This window comes from Phalacrocorax aristotelis, chromosome 3 (genome assembly GCF_949628215.1).
Source record: "Phalacrocorax aristotelis chromosome 3, bGulAri2.1, whole genome shotgun sequence".
NCBI lineage: Eukaryota > Metazoa > Chordata > Aves > Suliformes > Phalacrocoracidae > Phalacrocorax > Phalacrocorax aristotelis.
In genome coordinates, this window is record NC_134278.1 from 84698440 (window position 1) to 84722153 (window position 23714).

Below are 23714 nucleotides of genomic sequence, written 5' to 3' on the forward strand. Positions count from 1 at the left end.
CCAAGAAAGGAACTCTTCCTACCATACAGATTAATGTAGCTACTTTGGACAACACATCCCTCTGTTTGAAATGAAGTCCAAGAGGCAAAACACAAACGCTTGATAAGGGGAAGCAAGCAAAGAATCATTTTAGTCTACTACTAATATCGGGGTGGGTAGGAACAAACAAAATCACCCACACAAAGCAAGAATTTATTAAACAGAAGTGCCCCAAAATAAACCAAGGTAGCACATTGTTTTTAAAAGAATTTTTAAACAGAACTTTTAAGGTGACAACTTCAATAAATATAGCAAATACCTATGGGCAGAGCCACAATATAGGTGACTAAGAATGGTGCCTGGCCTTAGTACTCAAAAGGAGGCATTACACAAGAATAAATATGCCTAAGCCCGTCATCTACTGCTGCCATTGCCTCCGGCCAATTCAGAAGAAAGGTGGACCTAGAGAAGCAAGACCGATACAAGGGTGCAGGATCCCATACATGAAAACCTGAACACGAGAAGTTTTCCTTGTACTTCAGAATCTAATGCTGGCGGTGTCCTGAATCTTGCTGCAATATTTGCATGTTCACCAGTTCTAATATATGCACAAAGATCACATCAAAACTAGAGAACACATGGGCTTGTTCCAAGCTGCCCTGCCAGCTACACAATGCTGCTATATGGCCTCTCAGCATCATCACTCCAACTATACCTTGGTTGCTACTTATCCTGACATTTTTCCACAACGTATGAAATTCTCCAAGCTTAAGAGTGATGCTTCATTCGCTTAGGTCCTCTGTCTCTAGCTAATCAATTAAACAATTTCCAGATTTTACTTTGTGCTTTAAGATTCTATTTCTCTTTTCAAAAGAAGAAAACACCTGAAAATTTGCTGCAAAGGATCCAATTGTTCACAGTAACTTATCTGCATTGTTAATTCAAAGTAGTATCAGTAAGCTAGGAAATACAGGGCAGAAAACGGGTCATTATTAACAAACAAGTATACATTTTACTAGGCAATAAGAAACACTGTGTATGAAATTAGGCTAGCAAGGTACCACCTTGTCCGCATTTACAGAATGGATGAGACTATCCTACAGAGCAATAATTTTGGGTAACAAAAAATTGCGCTTAGTCCCCCGGTGTCAGAAACGTTTTCAATTCCTGGGTGCCCCAACTGCCCTTCAACCATATGCTGGGATAAACACTTGTTATGCATTTTTCCTCTATTGCTTTTCTTACTTCACCGGTCTCATAAGTGGGAGAAGTGGTGCAGTGCATCATGGACTCTCTTACTGGATGATCAGATATCCAGAGCCCCAGGGAGATGCAGTGGCATGCATTTTTCCATCTGTTAAACAGATGAAGAAAGTTTTCTAGTAACATACACTGATGTATGTTGGAAGGGATCTTAGGCAGTCAAGTAGTCCAACCTCCTAAGAAAAGCAAGTCCAATTCAAAAGGGCTGCACAGGAACTTGTCATGTTTTGAGATTCTTCAAGGATGGAGATTTCACAATATATTTGATCACCCTCATGTTAAAACAAAAAAATAATTTTTAAAGTTAGTCAAAACCTCACATATTCTAATTCATGTCAGTCCTCTTTGATCCTATCCCTGTGCATCACACACCGCCATAAATAACTAACATCACACTTACATGCACAAATACAGAACAGTCTACGTTAAGGAAGCTAGCATGTTTGCCAAGTAAAATATACAAACTTTCCAAGCTTCCTCCATCACAATATCTATGAAACTTAGTATCTGTCACAAATAGGAGCTGATTATTGTGGTATTTGCCATATTAGAAAGCTCATACTGTTACACTCAATAGATATACTAGAGAGGTGCCAGGCATGGTTCTGTACTTCCGGATAACATGAATTTTTATCAGAAACATCTGAAGGTCTTGGAGGGTGGGGGATTGTTGTGGGGAAGTTCTTTTTCAGAGGTGGAGGAGGGTGTTTCTTTAATATCATGCCTCCCTTCCCAGAGTTACTTATATGAATTAATGTATTAATTCAATAACTTAAGTTTTATTCAATTTAACATGAAATGTCATACCTTTCAATACTATGAGGGAAAGGAAGTCTATTCAGACTTCCCCTAGAGTGGAAATTCTTGTGCTCAGGCTACATTCAACTTCAGAATAGTTATTAGGAACAACATTCCTTTGAAAGTTGAAGATTTTGTTTTAGCAAGGACAGATGAATAATTGCCTTTCATTATTTAGGGGAAATAATTATCATCAATTTCTCTTGGCAGGATAAAACAGCTAGTACCTCCAAAGTGACCAAAGAATTTTGAAATAAAGGACCAGTTTGTAAAACGAAGCCTAGCAATTTCTCTTTTTTCCTCTGACATAGATGTATGCCCAACTTCAGATGATCAGTTAAAAATAAAGTGTCTTGAATCTTAATTTTTTTCCCCAGAATAAGGGAATAAAGACTAACAGCAAGTGAAAGGCTGCCTGTCCTCCGTTTATTTCTGTCTTTGTGGTGTTCTATGTAAAACCACTATAAATGCCATTAAACTGGCTAGTAATCTGGTTGCTTTGTCTTGCTCTACAAGTGACAAAAGAAACTAGAAAACACATGTGAGCTTCACTCTAAACAAACTCAAGTTTACATTAAAGTTTCCTGAAAACATACTATAAGTTTGGTCCTTGTCAAAGAATATATCATGGGATTTTAAGTTCAATAAAGCATTTTATGAACTAAAAAAAAATCCAGGATTCAAATGCACTTGGTTAATGATGCACACAACACTGAAAAATAACCCACTGAGAAATTATTTTGAAAACAAGCACTATAAAGAGAAGGAAAATGCCTACACACAGTTTAGGTTCATAATTCATATTAAATCTAAAACAAAACCTCAAATTTGTGGTGCAAGGATGCTAAGAAATTTCATTTGTCCTAAATGAAAGTACAAAAAACACTCTCACCTTCTCCAACAAGACAGCCTATTCCAAGCTTGAGAAGAGGAAAAGGACACAACAGTGTCGAAGACAGGCATATTTCCCTAAAACAAATGCAATATAGCTACCTCAGCCTGAAGTTGCCTGGGCCAAGGAGAAAGGGAAGCAAGAGAGGTAGGGTTTATTGACCAGGGATGGGAAGAAGCTAGAAAAAGAGAGGTAATGAGTAGATAGAATTTTAGTTTGAAAAACTCTTGGTTCACAGCCCAGGGGTACCGTTGTTGGAATCTATGGAAAGGTATTTAGCGCAACATCCTTTGGTTTTGCTCAAGAATTTAAAAGTTTAGATAAAAATCAAATATACGCTTTCAGATAAAAGTCCAACAACTACTACACTACACAGTAATAGCTCATGTAACTCATGTAAGTAATGTATGCTCAAATTAATTCTTAAAAGAATTGTGTCTCAGAAGCCACAGAGTACAGCCAGCCTTTCTGTTCTTCTTTCTCGTTTATGTACATACTGCCATAAATAAAACTACCTCAGAGTTGCTGGGAGAGGGGAAGTACAAAAAAAAAACCCCACAGCTTTACAAAATTGTTGTCTGCCATACTTGGGCCTCATCCAGATTAAAGACACATAGCAACTGACAAAAGAACTGTATCAGAACTAGAACATTATTAAAAGCTTAGGACTTCAGTCTCACATTTACAGTATTTATCAGGTGTCCCTACAACACAGCATGGGGTGACTGCTTACGAAAAAATAATCTTCCCAGGCCTCCACATTCTACCTCAACCCTCCAAGGTACCAACAGGCGCTACCCATGTGTACTCTGTACTGAAATGCACTGCATTTTGGGTCTGTGTTGGACAGTGGAAGCACTGGGTGGAATACCTGGTCACGGCAGGGTTGTAGAAGTTGAGACAAGTGTAGGGGTTTGCTGTGGAGAAGGCTCAGCAGCTGAGCATAAAACAGGTGGAAGTAGCTCCTGCTCAACTCCATTTGCCTGCATGAGAGGCTGGTATTAGTGGATGTGGTGTCAGAATGTGTGCTTGATACTATGATATATTATCTCTAAATGCAGAAGACAAATCTCACAGGCACATCTTGCTGAAGTTAAGACTGTTACAGATTTTCCCATTTTCAAAAAGTTATAGCGTTACTGGGTTCCCTGATGTGAAAGACCACAAGACCTTCGTTACCTAATTCATTAGCACAAGATCCACCTCCTACATTATCACAGCCAGGCAACAACTAGAGCTTTTATACAGGCTTTTTACATCGTTATCACTTTACAGAAAGAGATGAGGAAGTAATTTTCAGCAAGCAGGTCAGTGGAAGAAAACAGAGCATTGGTCTCTGAGTCAGTTCCGAGATGCCATCTGTGTGCCATTTGTTTGCCATAAAACTTCCACATCATTTACTTGCCTGTTGTACTAATTCTGTTGGCACTCTGGCAGTCTGATCATTCCCATAACTCCTTTTACTGTTATACTATGTACAATTAAAAATTTAACCAAAAGTCTTGTTAGTTCTAGTATATAATGATAGAGTAACTAAGTAAATGAGAGAACTGTATTCCTCAATCTACAAAGCTCTTCCTAGACACCTTTCACAGCCCATTAGAAACGATCCGGAAAACAGAGGTAAGAAAAGTTACTAGAGAGAAAATTAGAATTGTCCTTTTCACAGAATCCTTGGAACTACTGAACTGTACATACAGAACAATGCAAGACTGAGGCACTTTTTCTTTTAATAATGGTAAAATTAATATGTATCTACTTGTTAATTCTAGGTCTGTGTACTTTAAATAAGCCTGTAGTTGACAGGCTGCCTCTAATAGTACACTAACACTTCTTGTCCAAAGTTAATGCAAAATGTTTTTGGTAATATGACTATGTTTCCTTAAAATTCCTGTGCTTTTATAAGGCACATCTATTCCCTCCCATATTTCCAGGCTAGGTAAAAAAATATTTAAGCGAACAATTAAGTTTTCAAATAGATGTTGACAAATATGACAAATCATAAATCAGAGACCAAGTTCAGGACAATACTCAAACCTTCCTATTTACAGTGGTGGAACAGCAAGCTGGGAACACAAACTCCAATATTTCTATATGGTCATAACAAATTATTATGCAACAAAATATTATGCAACCTATAACTGTTCAGCAAGCCTTACTAAAAGCTAACTGTAAATTGAAAATACTGAGAAAAGTCGAAGAATATTTTTACGTCTTTGGAGTACAGATTGAGCTCTGACCAATCATATAGCACCCCCTGGCAGACATTTCTTACAGTCAACTGAAAAAACTAGAACGGAGAACTTCCTACATTTTCTTTCTATTACATATTAAAAGAGAATACAACTATTGGAGAGAAGCAAATTAAAAAGGAATATACTAGCAAATTAGTTAACCCACAGGAATTAAAATGATCCAGTGAAGAACTCTGAGCAGTTGCTAAAATAAATGGCAGAAATTAAAACAGACAGATGAAAATAAATTTCATTTTAACAAAGCTATTTTAAATGACAAATTAACACCACTTATGCTTGTGTTGGGACCAAAGACTACTAGTGCTACTTCCCACGTTGCCATACTTTGACAGAGACAGCAACATGAATGGAAAAAATTGTACTCAGCATCAAAAGCATATAAAAAAATTTAACCTCTCTTTCTCAGAGCACTATGATATAGATCTGTTCTTCATAACAAGAACTCAGGATAAGCTGTTGCTGGACATGCCACTTCTTACTACTTCCTGGAAGAAGTATCTTTTTTCCATCAAGCAGCCTTTCCTGCTCCCTGGAAGATTGTCATTCAAAGCATCTTCTGAGTACTATAGCCCAATTTTTTTTCCTGGCTAACTGGTAGCTGCACTTAGCTGTTCAAACTTCAAAACTGCAAGTCAACCTACAATATTATGTCCAATTCCAGGGAGGATTTACATCATGTCTGACCTTTTTTTTTATTGCCAGTGAAACACATGCACTTACCAGACCCCATTTACTCTGCGCATTATGGAACAGAGGTTGCAACTTTCACTGTTAAAAGACAAGCATCTTCTATCTGAGAGGTACCTCATAGTTTCCTAAAATCAGACATGTATTCAGATTAACCAAGCTTCCTAATCAAATCCCCAAAACCCTTGAGGTTCTCTTCAGATCTCTTTCATTCTCACCCTAAAAACAAAGGAACAAAACACAGTATAAGCCCCTGCCTTCAGCCACTGACTGAACCTTATAGCACAGTTCCAGCAATGCAGCAAATATTTTTCTTAATGCAATGATAGCAAAGTGGAAGAGAGAACTGGGGGTGAGGTCAGGTTTGGAGGAAAGGCAGGCTAGGTAGGCAATACGGGTGGTCAGAGACACATACGGTGTCACTAGAAGTATAACAATCTACATGACACTTTTCTAGAAAAGGCATACACAAAGTTGGTTGACAGAAAGGAAAACAAAGGAGTAAATAAATACCTTTTTACGAGCGGAATGCCAAATCAACCTGTAGTAGCACCTACCCTGTTCAACAACATGATGTGATTTTACAGAATACACTAAGTTATTCAAGGTAATAAGAGGACTTAAGTGAAAGATTCTAAGTAGTCACCTGACAATCAACCAGCAGATTTTATTCAGCAAGTCTCAAAATAATGAAAGAGAAGTAGTTCTTCACACAACCATAGTTATGCGGTAAAGGTTTTTGCAGATGCTAGAAGTTAATACAGGCTCAAGAGGAAACAACAATTTCATGGCAGAAAATGCCACTGGTTACCTCCATGTATGCAGGAACCAGTCACAACTCAGAAATGTAGATTCTGGGATAGCAAATGGGGTAGGGAAAGGGAAGTATATTTGCTCTGTTCTTATATTCTTCCTTAAGCATCATTTGTGGCTACTCTTGGATTCCAGTTATCAAGCTATGTAGATCCACTGCAGCTGCTTTTTTCCTTACATAGGATAACTTACTGAAGTATTTATGGTCACTTACACATTGTCAGAGTTAGAGGTACAAGCTTGCTGCATGAGTAGTTACCTTCCTTCTCCTTCCCTTTGAAGACTTAACATTGTCAGCAACTGTAAGATGCTGTCTTAATCACGTTACCTTTACCAAAACAATTACTTTGCATCTACTATAGGCTGAACAGAAAAACTCAGATATAAGTGGTTCAGTCAATACTAGTGCAGGCACAGATACTGACAGTTGAAGCTGTATCTTAAATTTACATTACCTATTTAAAGTATATTTTTAGCATTTACGAGGTTGCATGATACAGTAAATCAGCATTTCTAAACTGTAATTACACTCTTAAAACTTTAACCGCATTTCAAAGCAGTCTCACACAGGATAACAAAGCTCTAGCATAAGCTAGCAAGGGCTCTAGTATTGGCAGGAATTAAGCTCTAGTGTGGGCAGGAATAAATAAATTCAGCTTTCTTGCAGACTGTAGGTGATATAAGCAGATCACATTTCAGTTTACAAAAAAACACCAAAGGAAAAAAACTAAACCCAAAACCACTCACTATACTGGAAAGCCACCAGATTTCTAGAAACAGTAGAAGCCCCATTTCCTTGCATGTTTGGCAAACCAAAGATGACAAAGCAGGTGAGCCTTGACATAATCTTGATGTAGTTCAAAAAGTAACATGGTTTAAAACATCGTTTCAGTTTCATGCTCACATACTTTGACCACACAGGTGATTGTGCAACTTTCTTTGTATCTGATCATACGGAGAGCCCCATTCATGCAAAGCCAACCACACAATCCCACAGCCTTATAGCATGTATAACATTACTCTTGTCATCTCAGGTCCAGGAAAAGGGAGACAGAATAATGTAACTTCAAGAATATATTTTCCATGTGTAGCACAGAGAAGCCAAAACACACGCACCTAGTTCTTCCTGCTAATACTTATTGTAAGTACATGTCTAAGATTTGGAGTAGGGTTTGGGGGGTTTTTTTGGGGTGTGGGGGGGGTGTAGGATTTTTGTAATTAAGTTGCTAAGTGTATTTTCCTGATGTTTGGCAATTACTTCAGTTCTTCATAGAACCACAGATAAGTTTAGGTTGGAAGGGACCTTTAAAGGTCATCTCGTCCAACCCTCTCATATTACAGAACTGTTCAACAGTCATGCAATTTCAAGTTATTTTACCCCCAATTCTCCATGCAAACTCTACCATTGCAATTATAGCAAGTAAAATCAAAGTGTCTCCCATTTTTTTGAAGTTTGTTACATTATTTAATGCAAAAGCTCACTTCAGATGAGATCTCTTCTGGTTCCTTGGAAACAACATTCTAATTTTTTCTGAACCATGTCTAACTTTCCCTCCCCTGGTAACACTGGAAAAAAAAATTCTGGCTTTCTTACATTACCTGTGAGACAGTTTCCAATTTCTTTTCAGCTCTACCAATCCCATGTTGTCACACATGGTGTTACTAGTTACTTTCCAGCCTCACTGACCCAAATTCTATGCATTACCAGACTAGCTTAGCAAAGGACTAGTTGGAAATCAGCATAACATTTTCTGGAACTTATTTATCAGGTTTTTCTTTGCCCTTTGTTGCTGTTGTGTTGTTGTTTTTTTAAAGGAAAAAAAAAAAATCAGATATACTACCAGTAATGAGTGTACTGCAAAATTAAGCGTACTCAAATCTTAGCAAAAATGACAAATTTTAGGTTGCTCAAGCAATCTTTTCCCAGATGCCTCTTAGAATGACTAATAATACAGTCTTAATGTAAGCTAGTATTGGTTTCCTACATAACCATTTTAGGCACTTAAATACCAGATGCTGCCATCTCATCTTTTTTGAGAAGGAAACTGAAGCACAAGACTATAATAGTCAAATACGTCCTTTCTGTAAATCCAGTTAAACATACACTATCATTTATGCTAAGGTCAAGCAACAGAATTTAAGAACATTTGTGAAGAATTCAGTTTTAAGTTATTTACTCAGAATTACAAAGAATCTCTCTGCCACCGATTTTTTTTCAGCACATCCTTCAATTACCTTAATCTGAAATCATTCTTCCAGCAAAACATTCACATAGTCTATCCTCTAGTCTTCACAGTCATAGCCTGCTTCGCAGGATTGCTTCGTTCCTAGAGCAGGTCCATCCTGTGCAATGGCTCAAGCATATAATCGTGTACGTACATGTTTCAGTATGTATAAACCTGGGTAGAAGCAGGATGTGTAGGGAGCAGAGGAGGGGCGGCATCTTTAATACCACTATTATTTCATTGACACTGCAACAGCAAATGGCATTTCTGTATTGACTTTGCAATGGATTAGCTTCCTGATCCTGTTTTTTTTAATGCAAATTATTTTGCTAAATAGAAATATGTTGAATGTATTGAGGAGACAAAGAAATCACTGGTGTTTGAAGCAGCTTTGTGAAAATGTATTAGCTGGTATTATTGTACCCATGTTTCTCCAATGTAAATTCATAGTCTGGTTTAGGTAAACCAAATTAGCAGTGGTAATCCTTATTTTTAAGCCATAACATGTAGATTAGCTCTCACTAGTTTTAGCTAGTAAGATATCATCTGGCAATTAATGTTACAATCTAATCCTCTCTGTCACAACAGAAACACACTAGTACTAGAAACAATGGAAGCTTTTGTGCATGCACAGAATTAGTCAAGAAACCTTCCTTCTGGTGTATCTCCTACACATAAGTAGCAACTACTTTTCTGTAAAAAAAAAAAAAAAAGACACACACAAAACACCAAACCTTTAAGTGTTTTTACTCTTTCTAAAGTAACAGAAATAAAGGCGTTCTGCTTAACTGAGCCTAAAAGGTGTTCTGCAAATGCTGTTTGGGACAGCAGATGGATAGGGCAGAAGTTTCAGTCATGTGGAACTAGAAATCAAAATCTTCTGTTCAAAATGAAATGTATCATGAGTATGTATGAAAATTGGCATGATCAAGTAAGATGGTGCCACTGCTTCAGGGATTCGATTTAAGCATTGAGTATTAGCAACTTTGAACTGCAATTTCTGGACGTTTATCTACATTTAGAACTAGACCAAATAAAAGCCTTAATGGGAGCCCTGGGTTTCAATCTCGGGTTTAGGGACTACTCATACTTTATGCAGTAACAATGTTTACTGTAAAATAAAGAAATATTCTGTCATCTTCTGTGTTCTCCTCCTTTGGGTAATGACCTCTGATTTCCTCCCTCCATAACTTCACCAGGGCATGCTTTCACCTATAGCAAACTACAGACTAGTAGTAATGGCATTTTACAAAAGGGAGGAGGACTGAAAAGTCAGATCGGGTTAGGCCACCATATTAGATGAAGCAAAGCCTACCTCTACTAAAAAAAAATGCAAATGAATTTGACAGCCTGTTTACACCGGAGCAGTTCTGGATAAAGGCTCAGATGGGTGTAACTACAGATTCTGAGAGTCAAATTGGCACCTGCTGTACAGATACACAACTAGTTGGTACTTCTAGGATCCAAGACGGACCACAACTGCAGACTTGCAGAACTGAGCTATTAAAGAGCCTATGCTTGGATAAAGAATGTCCTTCATTGGATATAATCCTAGAATCACAAATTCATTTGAATTAGATGTTCCTAAAATGCAGCTGAAGTAATAGTTCATAATTTTTTCTATTTATATACTTAATAGAAAATTAGTAACCTTAAACCATCCTTGTATACCATACGGTAATAAGCTAGTTGAATGTTAAGTGCAGTGAAGTGATGTATACCTCAAAATACGAGGCACCATTTAAAATTACTCTGTCCTGTTCTTCCTACTGACACCACCAGTTTACTCACTTGTAGCCATGATACCTGGAGGACATGCTGGTATCCCGTGATCAACTGCCCATCTGTAAGCTCCTTCACCAACTAAAAAGCTAGGAGACACAGAAGAGGGAGTTTAAACAAAACCATATAACAAATCCCCCTTTTCTTGCAATTATTTTTCTATTTGGTTTGGTTATTTTGAAATTGTAAGCTGTCTACATTTCACAGAAATGTCAGCTATAATGATGTTTAGCAACATTATGTAGTTTCATTAAAAAACTATGCAGCTCTGACATCAAGTTTAGTATTTGATAAAAACACGTGCTATTAAATTTGAAATTAATTACCAAATAGCACCAGCTTTTCATTGCAGCTAAGCCAAGACAGAGATGTCTAGAGTCTTGCTCTTTGTAACAACTTAGTAAGATCCTGAAGACATGGGATGAATGAGGTGAGAATGGTAAGGTATTTCCAGTAAAGTCAGCCAATACCACAGGAAGCTAAAGATAAGCCTTATTTAGGCTAAAGGGCTGTCTCATGGAGTTTTATCAAGCATTTACAGATGAGTTAGGTCTATTGAATTTTTACTATATTTAAAAACAAAACCCCAACAATTCGAGAAGTTGTTTTCTAGTCAGTTCTGAACATTTTACATTATAGAGACAGAATCACACAGAACCACAGAATGGTAGGGTTTGGAAGGGACCTCTGGAGATCATCTTGTCCAACCCTCCTGCTTCAGCAGGCACACCTAGAACAGGTGGCACAGGAACGCATCCAGGAGGGTTCTGAATGTCTCCAGGGAAGGAGAATCCACAACCTCCCTGGGCAGCCTGTTCCACTGCTCTGGCACCCTCACAGGAAAGAAGTTTTTTCTCATGTTCAGGTGGAACTTCTTATGTTCCACCTCGAGCCCATTGCCCCTTGTCCTGTCATTGGGCACTATTGAAAAGAGCCTAGTCCCATCATCCTGACAACCACCTTTTAGATATTTATAGGTATTTATGAAATTCCCCCCTCAGTCTTCTTTTCTCCAGGCTAAACAACCCAAAGTCTTTCAGCCTTTCCTCATACGGGAGATGCTCCAGTCCCGTGATCATCTTCGTAGCTCTCCACTGGACTTGCTCAAGGAGTTCCACATCCTTCTTACACTGGGGGGCCCAAAAGTGGACACAGTACTCCAAATGTGGTCTCACCAGGGCAGAGTAGAGGGGGAGGATAACCTCTTTTGATCTGCTGGCCACACTCTTTTTAATGCATCCCAGGATACCATTGGCCTTCTTGGCCACAAGGGCACATTGCTGGCTCAGGGTCAGCTTGTTGTCCACCAGCACTCCAAGGTCCTTCTCAACAGAACAGCTTTCCAGTAGTTGAGCCCCCAGCCTGTACTCGTGCATGGGGTTGTTCCTCCCCAGGTGCGGGACCTTGCACTTGCTCTTGTTGAATTTCATGAGGTCCCCCTCAGCCCAGCTGCCCAGCCTGTCCAGGTCTTGCTGGATGGCACCACAGCCTTCTGGTGTATCAGCCACCCCTCCCAGCTTGGTATCATCAGCAAGCTTGCTGATGTTACACTCTATCCCATCATCCAGGTCACTGATGAATATGTTGAACAGGACTGGACCCAGCGCAGACCCCTGGGGAACACCATTAGTGACAGGCCTCTGTTCAGACTCTGCTCCATTGATCACGACCATCTGAGTTCTGTTACTGAGCCAGTTCTCAATCCACCTCACTGTCCACTCATCCAACCCACACTTCCTCAGCTTGCCTGTGAGGAGGCTATGAAGGTAGTGTCGAATGCCTTACTGAAGTCAAGATAGACAACATCCACTGTTTTCCCTTCATCGACCCAGCCAGTCACGCCATCATAGAAGGCTATCAGGTTGGTCAGGCATGATCTTCCCTTGGTGAATCCATGTTGACTACTTCTGATAACCTTCTTTTCTTCTACATGCCTGGAGATGACCTCCAGGATGAACTGCTCCACCACCTTTCTGGGGATAGAGGTGAGGCTGAGTGGCCTATAATTCCCCCGGACTTCTTTCTTGCCCTTTTTGACGATTGGAGTGACATTTGCTGTCCTCCAGTCCTTGGGCACCTCTCCCGTCCTCCACGACCTTTCAAAGATGATGGAGAGTGGCTCAGCAAGAACATCTGCCAGCTCCCTCAGCACTCGCAGGTGCATCCCATCAGGGTCCTTGGATTTGTGAGGATCCACTTTGCATAGGTGATCTCTGACCTAACCCTTCTCAACCAATGGTAAGTCTTCCTTTCTCCAGATTTGTCCTTTCTTCTCCGGGGACTGAGATGCCTGAGGGCCAGCCTTAGCAGTAAAGACCGAGACAAAGAAGGCATTCAGTAACTGTACCTTCTCTGCATCCTGCATCACCAGGGACCCTTCTTTGTTCAACAGTGGGCCTACTGTATCCCCAGTCTTCCTTTTACTACTGATGTATTTAAAGAAGCCCTTCTTGTTATCTTTGACATGCCTTGCCAGGTTTAGTTCCAAGTGGGCCTTGGCCTTCCTCGTCGCATCTCTGCACACCCTGACAACATTGCCAGTCCCTTTTTCCACATACTGTGAACCTCCATTTTCCATTTCAGTTTCTCTAGAAGCTCTTTGCTCACTCATGTGGGTCTCCTGGCTCCTCTGCCTGACTTTTCTCCTGGGGATGCACCGATCTTGAGCTTGAGGAAGCGGTCCTTGAATACTGTCCAGCTTTCTTGGGCCCCCCTGCCTTCCAGAGCCCTAGCCCACGGGATTCCTCCTAGCAGGTCTTTGAAGAGGCCAAAGTTGGCCCTCTTGAAGTCCAAGGTTGTAACCCGACTCATAGCCCTGCTTCTACCTCGCAGTATCCTAAACTCAACCATCCCATGGTCACTGCAGCCAAGGGTACCCCCAACTCTCACATCTTCAACGAGCCCTTCATTGTTTGTTAGGATAAGGTCAAGCAGCACATCTCCCCTCCTTGACTCCTCCACCACTTGCATCAAAAAGTGGTCCTTGATGCTCTGCAGGAACCTTCTGGATCATGCATGGCTTTCCCAGCAAAAATCAGGGTAGTTGAAGCCCCCCATGAGGACTGGGGCCTGCGATTGCAAGGCTACTTCCAGCTGTCTGTAGAAGGCTTCATCAATTTCCTCTTCTTGATCAGGTGGCCTGTAGCAAATGCCCACAACAGTGTTACCCATATTTGGCTGTCCCTTAATTTTTACCCACAAGCTCTCAACTTGTTCTCCTTCCACTCCAAGGCAGAGCTCGATGCATTCCAGTTGCTCCCTCGCATAAAGAGCAACTCCCCCACCTTGCCTTGCTGGTCTGTCTTTCCTGAAAAGCCTGTAGCCATCCATGACCACATTCTAGTCATGCAAGCTATCCCACCATGTCTCTGTGACTGCAAGGAGATCATGGCCCTGTGACCACACACAGACCTCTAGTTCCTCCTGTTTATTCCCCATGCCGCATGCATTGGTGTACAGGCATTTCAGAAAGGTGCTTGAGTACACACGTTTCCCCCAAGGGGTGTACGAGGACCCACTACAGCTATGCAAACCCTTGAGGTGGTTGTCTCCTGGTTGCCATCACACGAGGCCACCACAGCACCTTTATCACTGCTCAGGTTGTCCTGTCTTACTCCCCCATTGTGTGTGATGGCATCAGCATTACCAGTTTGTCCACCTCCCCCCAAGTTCCTCAGTTTAAAGCCCTCCTCACCAAGTTTGCCAGCCTGCTGCCAAAGATTCCCTTGCCCCTTCCAGACAGGTGGAGTCCATCCCTCCCTAGCAGTCTATGGTTGCTGAATAACATCCCGTTGTCATAAAAGCCTCACATTGATGCCAGCCATGTAGTCAGGAGTTGATTTGTATTATTTGCCTATTTCTAGTCACCCATTTTTGTCCAACAGGTAGTGTAGAGGTGAAGATAACTTGGGCACCAATACTTTTCACTTGCTTTCCCAGAGCTTTGCAGTCTTGCTTAGTTCTGCCTAGACTTTGGCTTGCAGCATCATTTGTGCCCACATGGAAGAGTAGGAGAGGATAGTAATCAGTGCTTTGGACAAGTTGTGGCACCTTCTCAGTGACATCTCAGATCTTAGCTCCCAGAAGACAGTAAACCTCTCGTGATCCCCTGTCAGGTCAGCAGATGGGTGCCTCAGTGCCTTTTAACAGTGACCCAGTATGAGCACTCGTCTCTTCTTTTTGCCGTATTTACTCTGTGCTGCTGGTACAGTTGCATGTTGCGGACCTTGCTTGTGGGTGTTTACAGTAGCCAAAGCTACAGATCTGTTGCTGGTGGTGATACTGGGAGGTGGGGGTTGAGGCAGAGCCCTGCTTTTGCAGGTCACCAGGGTCCAAGGTGTCTCCCTCCTTCTCAGTGCTGTCTGCTACAGGAGCATGGCTCTGGGGCCACCTATCTATCCCTGCCTCAGTTCTACTAATATTAATATTACTCAGCCTCCTAACTGTCTCCTGCAACTCAGCCCCCTGGCACAGCAGATCACCAGCCTGTGCACACCTTGTGCAGGAACTTAACTTTTCACCAGGCAAAGGGTTGGGGCACATGTTGCAACCTACTGCATGTACTGAAATCTCCAGCTCTGTCTGGGTGGATGCATCAGACCTCTCTGGAGCTTTTGCCATGATAATACTGGTATTAACTCTGTGGCGAGTGCTCACCATCCTGGCAGAGACCTAGAGAACTCCCTGGGCTGGGGGCCTACAAGTGGGATGCAGCACCCTCCCAGCTCGCCCTGCCTGCTGTGTCACGCCCTGTTGGTCACAGTCCTTAGGGGCCGTTTAAATATCCCGCGCAGTTGCTCATGGCAACGCCAGGCCGCGAGAGCCTCCCTCACGAGCGCTGCCGCACCGCTCTGCGCTTCCTCGGGCTTCCCCGGCTCCAGGAACCCCCTTGTCCGCCCCAGTCTAGCGCCCAGCCACGGAACTTACCGTTGCCGCTGCTGCGTTCGTCACCGACGAACAGTAGGGACTACCATGACAATGAACAATACAAAAAAATATTTTACATAGCCATGTAACTTTTAGGGTGGGGAAAAAAGCTTCAGTCATCTATACTGTTTCCTCTTAAATAAATTAATCTGATTCCCTGAAAAAGGGAATGCAGTAGCTGGAAATCACACTTTCAGAAAGCTGCTGCACAACAGTACCCACAACAGCAACACAGTAAGCGATGTCTATTTCCAATCATAACTTCATATCTCCCTTTTGAAATAATAAAACAACTGCCTAATGGACACAAGTAGTAATGACTGGGGATTTACAGCAATTTAAAAAATTTTACAGAAATACCAGATTATGAATATGAGGCTAAAGAAGTTTTCAGCTGCAAATAAGTCCCTGGGGCCACACAGTACTACAGTTTGAGAATTTTATTGATATAGCAAATCTTTTGGCAGTTTGACAGTGATGTATCTGACAGCAGCAGCTTTCAGTATGTAGTATTTTAAAATGATAATTTCTATCTTCTCGGACTTAACCAATACAAGAGGTATGTCCAGTGTCTCCTTACAAAAGCCTCAAAAGAGTTTAGATCATTTGAGTTGTTAAATACATATTTCTTACCATTGTTAGCGCAGCTCCAGATAAATATCATTCATGTTGCAAGATACTGTAGAATAAGTTACTGGGTACTTTGGGAGAACTCAGGCACCTCCTACCAGGTAAGCTAGTGCTCAAGAAACAACCAATCACTTTCATTCATGTAAGAAACACAAACCTCAGCCAAACCTAATTAAGTAGTATTCTCCAATGACTAGAAGGTGGTGGTTTTGGTCTTTGAAAGTAAAGTTATCTACCAACGATACATTCTCAGGAAGTGAGTAAGTGCTTCCTGTTCAATAGAACAATTTACACAGAAAGGAAGGGGAGGTGGAGAAAGTATCAAGCTCAAATAGGAATTTTATATATGATAACTTGAATAGCACAGATCAGTCTCACAATTGCTTTTTTAATACTTAACACAGCAACTGTCACTATTATTTATAAACAGTGCAAAAAAAGCACCCAAGAATGTCTGAAAGCTTAAGTAACATGACTTTTACTTTGCTCACACTTGCATCCTTAATTCCTAGATTCCTCTCCTCCTATAAGATGGGTACAAAATATTTTCCAGTTCTGGTCCTAAAGAATGGTTAGATTAGTTGAAGCAGACATCTCCTGGTATCTAATTGAGGACCCATAACACCACAGAGATCATTCACTTCTTTTTAAAAGGACAACATAGACACAGAAAAGTTAAACAGTTTACAAAAAAAAGATCTGGATCTCAAGTGCTTTGTTGTCTGTATTACCTATACTGTATCTCCTATTAATTGATATAGAATTAGTTGGTAAGAGACTCCTACAGGACACAGAGCATGAACTCAGTTCTGCAAGTAGCCTAGTCTTGCTTAGATTGTAGAGATTTAATAGTCTTTACACCATCCCAAAAAGCAAGGTCTGTGATCCAGTTCAGCACACAGCCACACACACCGTTGTACCAGCCACAGATGATAGGGTGGCGAGAGCGTGGGAAACAGCAGCCTGGCACTAGGGAACCGCTTTAGTTGCCATAAGAATCATCCAGGTAGCCACACAGAAAAGCTGCAGCAGGTAAGAATGAACAGGGCAATACTTTAAGGTGACATAAAAACAAAACTACCTCTAAACAACTACCACCAAGCTTCACTTACTGGGGAAGACAGCAAACAGGGAATAAAGCCAGTGGGCTATAGAAGGCAGCCAAAACCCCACCTAAGTCTCAAAATCTATTTCAAAACACAATTTTCCAAAGAGGAAAAATATCCAAAAACAAAAGATGACTGAGTTTGTGCTCTGCTACTTTGAAAGCTGGTTCTGCACAAACAAGATAAAAACATCTGTGTTGCAAGTGCATCAAATGAGGAGTACTCTGTAGTTGCTACAGGCTCAGGACACCCAGAAGATGAAAAACAGCCTCCCAGCAAGGAACCAATGCTTGGACATGCTTTCCAGGTCCAGAAAATGCAAGTAAAGATCTCTAAAAATGGTCTTTTTAGGCCATCTTCTCCGAGAACATAGTTATCCTGGTGCAATTTGCTCCAAATATGACTATTTAAGATGGTCTGTAGGGAGACAGGTCACACCAAGCTAAGCAGAAGTGGCAGAAGAAGGTTAGGTTCATTAAAGATGGTCAAGACCATCCCAAATGCAGCAAACTCACTTTATAACATTTCTTATAAAAGGCAGCAATCATTGAAATCACTGTTACAAATTAAAAATTGTTCTGAAGAAATACAGAACAGAGATAAAAGGTGGTGCACGTCTTTACTGTAGGCACTGTCTGGACTGCGTAACACCTGCAAGCTACACAATGCACATATCCTGCCTATAGTACTGTAAAACTGTGAGGCAATTACAAATCCCTGTTACCCAAAGGGGGGAAAAAATCCCTAAGACAGGATTATTTCCCATATGGGTTACTATTAATACTGAAAAAGGGATACAGACATAAGCTTAGGTATCAGTAGTATAAAGGAGAAATGAGACATTTAGGTTTATTTGTACTGTCCTGCAAATCTTACATATCTACACTTAACAGTAAACAGATGTAAATTAGTCTTTTCCCTTTGGAAGGCCAAGGTTTCAATGTAAGAAATAGGAAATCTTCATACCTATTACTACAAAATATCTAATCCATTCATTATTCTGTGACCAAAGACCACTTCCAAAGATCCATCCAATACATAATTATGCAATTACAATAGTGCTTTCTCCTGTGAAGGTATACAATGAACAGGAATATCTTATGATAATATGTAACATTTGCAAGTTCAGTATTTTGTATTCCTGCATACATAGGCAAAGAAAATCCTGACAATATTGAGCTGAATAAAATATGACAGACAGATGCAAGGACCTTAAAAGTTTCAACAAATGCATTCGTATATTCAGGGACTCTTTGCTTTAAACTTTTGAATTTTTAATTTGGATAGTGTGATTCTGTGTTTTAAACAAGACAAGACACTGATCCAGAATGACACACTCTAAAGAGCAATTTACAGATTGGACACAATAGTTAGGATACTTATCACTCCTTCCCCACAAGCTTACCATCTCAGAAGAAATTTATATACTCTCATTAGAATTTCCTCTACTGAAAGTTAGTAATGTACCACTTAGAACTGGTTTTGAACTGTCGCTATAAAAACAGGTGCTGAACAGGCCAAACTAACTGCCTCCATGTGTTCTTTTATAGGCAAGACTCTCTGTAATGCCACTTTTACTAATCTCCCTGCATTTTTTTAATGTGGTCAAGTACCACACATTCTGGCCAGAAAACATTAAGGTTGCTTAGATTGTGCTATAGAAACAGTCTCTACCACTAGGTTTCTTTAAGACAGGTTTTTAGCCTAAACAGTATCAGGAGATTCCCCAATATACTATATTCCCGTGAGAAACAAGATGAAACCTGCGTATCTTTACAAATAAAAATCAGTTACTAAAATCCTGACACTTGGTAAGAATGCCAAAATAGAGCTGCTCTCTTGCCATTCAGCTATATATATTCCCAGCTTGTGCAGGAATATATTTCCATCCCAAAACAACATGTCATGCAAAGCCCTGCCAGAAAGGCAAGACATGCAATTGTCAATAGTCATCACCTACAACAAACACAAATTCTATTATTCTGACCATGGGATACTCTGTATGTCCAGGAACATCTACCAAAGCAAGTCTAAAGACAACCCATCACATCCCACTAGCACAGATTGTTCCCAGGGTAACCAATTTGTTCTAATAAAATACACATTCAAAATCCAGGATGGGAAAAAGGAAATTAATATATGTATTAGGTAACTCAGGTCAACAACATTTACACAATAAACTGTATGTGTTGGTTCCAAAGCCAGTTCACCTCTCCCTTCCAGTTTGAGCCACCTTGTCTTTAAAAGCATCTGTTAGCAAACAACTTGCAAGGCATTTGAAAGATTTAGTCTTGTCCTTTGAGGGCAAGAGGACATAGTTTCTTTTCCATTCAGTTATTTTTAAAATAATAGCAGCATAAACTAGGTAATGAAGTTACAGCAAACATACTAAAATACCCAAGTACTCTTCCTTACAATAATTCAAAGAAACACTGTGATGATACTGACAAAACTAAATCACAAGTGCTTGCTCCTGTAGCTGTCTTCAGCGCTAGTTCTGGAACACCAAAAAAACCCACCTCATTTGACACTCTCTTTAATGTAACTCAGCTAAGCCCGCTTTCTCCTGACATGTGTAGAGAAGAGCTGCTGAAATTCAAGTTCCTACTCCTTAGTAAACTTCTCTGGGGCAGGGCAGGTTCTCTCACTAACTACAGTTACTCTTTTCTTTCTTCACTAAAGGAAAGAGTTTTAAATGCAAAATATGCTTGTTGATGATTAGGTTTCAGGGTAGCTTTTTTTGATCTATGAATTTCCTTTGCAGCATGACAACACCGAAAAAACAGTGCTTTTCCTCACTGTTTAAATTGGAATACTGTACCATCCAGCTACAGATTAGTTGGCTAGTTTTACAGAACAACAACAACATAGTAAGGAAAGTAAAATTTGTGATTCTAAATATACATGTTGAACTACAAAAATGCTGGTTTAATACCTCTGCAAATACTGTAGTCCATCAGGAGCAAAAGGTGGGAAATTTCTGCAAGAGGTACAATAACCGAGGATAGCAGTCAATTAATATGAATGAATCATTCAAGTTCTCTACTTGTCAATTGAAGGAACTAAAGAAAATAAGATGGTTTTAAGAGCAATCAGTTCTGACATTTCTTGGTTTCTTTCCAAAATGATGCAACAATATCCAAAGTTGTTATGCATTTTAATAGTTACCTCTTTCATCTAAGTATTATACCAATCTCAAAGGAGTGCCTGCTTTCATTATTGTTGTAAATACTACTAAATCTCTCCTTAAAATAACTTCCCATTTCAGCTAAGAGGAAGTAGTAAACACTACACATTTCCACACTATAGCTACAAAAAAAAGCCACAAACACAGGCAGTAAAGTAGGATTCTTTTATATACTTGTTAAAAACAATGTCGCTTTTGTTAAAGGCAGACGGAGGCAAAGGCAGTATATCATTTTAATCTTGTTGTATTCAGGGATTTTTCAAAATGCTACAGTAACAAATATAAGAATTCAGTTTGACATAACTGGAAATAATCACACAGACAAAAATTATCACAGGATGATGTTGCCATCTCTTCACAATACTTCATTCTACCCACAGCTTCATCAAGTGCACAAGATGTTTCAAGATCAGAGAACAAAGCTCATCATCTTTTTAAAGGCACACTATCACTGGTATGCAAAAACAGCACCTGCCTTCTTGGGCTAAGGTATAACCTTCAAACATTGCATGCAGTAGAGACCAAAGACCAAAGTAAAGTCAAGCAGAACAAAGCAATTACCAAGGTGGAATTCTGCCAGCAGAGAGTTTTCCCTTCTGCCCTTCACACAACAATCTATTTGCAACTGAAACTGGATTCTTGATTCCTGAAAATAAAAATTAGCAAAAAATGGGAAGAGAACATTAAAATATTTTTCCACATAGCATTGTAGTGTTGTTCTTGGCAATGGAGGTCAGCTTCCTTTGATTTCCAAGGCTTTGCCAAGTTATTAAGAGGCACCTTATGTTATGTTTCAATTTAATAACAACTTTATCAGTTTTTCCTTTACATGTTCTATCAGTAGTCAAAGCCTTCTAATCAACACCCCCAACGCCTTTTTTTGTAAATAAAGAATCGTATTGAAATCTTAGGAGTGACCTCCTACCACAGAAATCTCAAATTAAATCTATGGTATTCTACAGTCTAAAGATGTTTTAAAAGCATTAATTTTTCAAGACGGAAGGGGCTTTCATTTGGATCTATCTGGCCAGAACAGGGAATATAGGATTCAGACTTAGCTTTTTCTTGCTCCCTCATTTCCTCCTTCCCCACGGTTAGGATACGTTTTGTAACAAAGAAGCCTTGAAACACTTAATTTTACTATTTATTTTAGATTTATATCTACATGAGGAAGTTATTACCACAGTTTAGGACTATTCGAGGATAAAGAACTAAGCTTGAAGTGTCAGAGAAGCTATTAAAAAGTAACTGTTAAGGCTATTCAATGTATTTATGACAAAATCTCAACAATCCCTATTTGGGACTGCATCCCTATATTTGTTTTGTACTGAAACCTAAAACCAGACAAAAAAAAGGAAGAGAAGCATGTTACTTCTCAGATTGAATGAGTCCCATATGCATATGTATCTAACCTTGTAAGAGCAACACAGAAATCCAAATACAACTCATCATGCAAGAGAAACTATAGTGAAAAAATCTGCAGCATACAGAAATTTTGTGTCCTAAGCAAACCACTTGACAAATGAGCAGCTGCACCCATTCTCAGGAATACATGAGAGGCTTCAGTTTGGAGACTAGCACCCTGCAAAGCCTTCTGACACTGTAAAGGAAGCTTTGGTCCCTTAGGATCCTAATTTGATCTCTTACTTAAGTTGGTCAAAATATCAATTGGCCACATGACTGATATACCAGTAAGTTCTTCAAGGAGACAGAGGACAAAAGCAAATAAAGTCTAATTTAATTGCTTGTACTCTTTTTTAATAGTTACATTTTATTATGAAGTTATCCTACAAATCCATCTCAGCAAACTCACTCCCATTGTTAATACTGCATAGTATCATACACTTGTTCTGCATCAAAGGATTACCAGTGAACTAATTAGACAATATGTTACACAAAGCAAATTAACACAAAACAGTGCTTCAGGGAACAGGAATCCCTCCTGCTTTTTCTAAAGGGGCAGAATTGATTTAAATGGGGCAGTAGTTACCATGTGTCCCCCACTCTGAAAAAGTAACAAAAGAGAACAAAATTGATCTTTATACTTAAATCAATAGTTAGCTTTATAAATACATAGTCAACATACCACTCAGTGCTCCAACTGCTCCAAAATTTAATGACTTTCCATCCATTATACTGGCATCACATTCTATCTCACCCAGAAGGTTTAGGTTAGATCCCAATCCTGCATTTGTAAAAGGAGAATCCTAAAAATAAGAACAAAACATTATAAAGCCACATCCATAACAGACTAGATCGAAACCTTTGTATAACTGATTTGATGGCACTGATCTTGGTGCAGTGCATTTTCTTATTCTGGTAGTTTAATCTTCCCCAACAAAACCAACAGCAATATGAACAGGGCATCTCAAATAACTATAAAGGATACCTGACCTCTATAGGGTATGATATATCTCAAGCTAATAATGCACTAATATAAAACCCATCACCCAACAATTTACGATGATCATTTATATGCAAGCAAAAGCATTACAACACAAGTGAAACTCTCTTCCTCCCTCCCCCAGAATACAGACTTCATTTGGTCCCTAACCTCTCAGTCAATTTAAATAACATCTAATAATCACTGCAAAGATAGACCACAGTCTATCTTTGAAACTCTAAGTATGGCTCAGCAGCAAAACAACTGTACCTTTCGTCAACTTTCTAAGCCTATGATTGCGGCTCTGTACACAGAAACTAAGAATCGGCACCAGGAACAATTCACTATGTTAAAACATCTATTTTATCATTAGCATAAGGACAGTCATGACTATAATCAGGAAGCTTAAGCAAGACATGTTTCATAGAAAGTATGGAACAACTTCTAATAAACTAATTAAAAACTAACTCCCCTTTTATAAGCACCTTCTGTAGCTTGTTGCCAACTTAAGGTTCTCAAACAAGTCTGCATGCTAGAATTAAAAATACCCATTTTTGTCCCATTCCCCCCCCCCCCCCCCTTTCACAGAGCATCCCCATGGCTTTAAAAACAAAGTTTTAAAATAGCCCAGTTCAGGAGTCTCCCTGGCAGCTCAATATAACCCCCTTTCTATACGCAAGCACAAAATGGAGTACAGGACAAAGAATGAGAACAGCCCAGAGCAGTCAAATGGTAAAATTTCAGAGAGAAGCTACATGCTTTCAGAGTTTCATATCTATTTTTATTAC

The 23714-nt window shown here is 39.8% G+C and overlaps 1 protein-coding gene across 1 annotated transcript in view; it reads right to left on the reverse strand.

Annotated features, from left to right (window-relative positions):
- The window catches only part of TASP1 (taspase 1), a 90507-nt gene that overhangs the window by 53434 nt on the left and 13359 nt on the right, over positions 1-23714 (reverse strand). Inside the window, 3 exon segments of the mRNA XM_075088248.1 lie at positions 10704-10783; positions 21105-21189; positions 22630-22750. Of these exon segments, the coding sequence (XP_074944349.1) occupies positions 10704-10783; positions 21105-21189; positions 22630-22750 (286 nt within the window).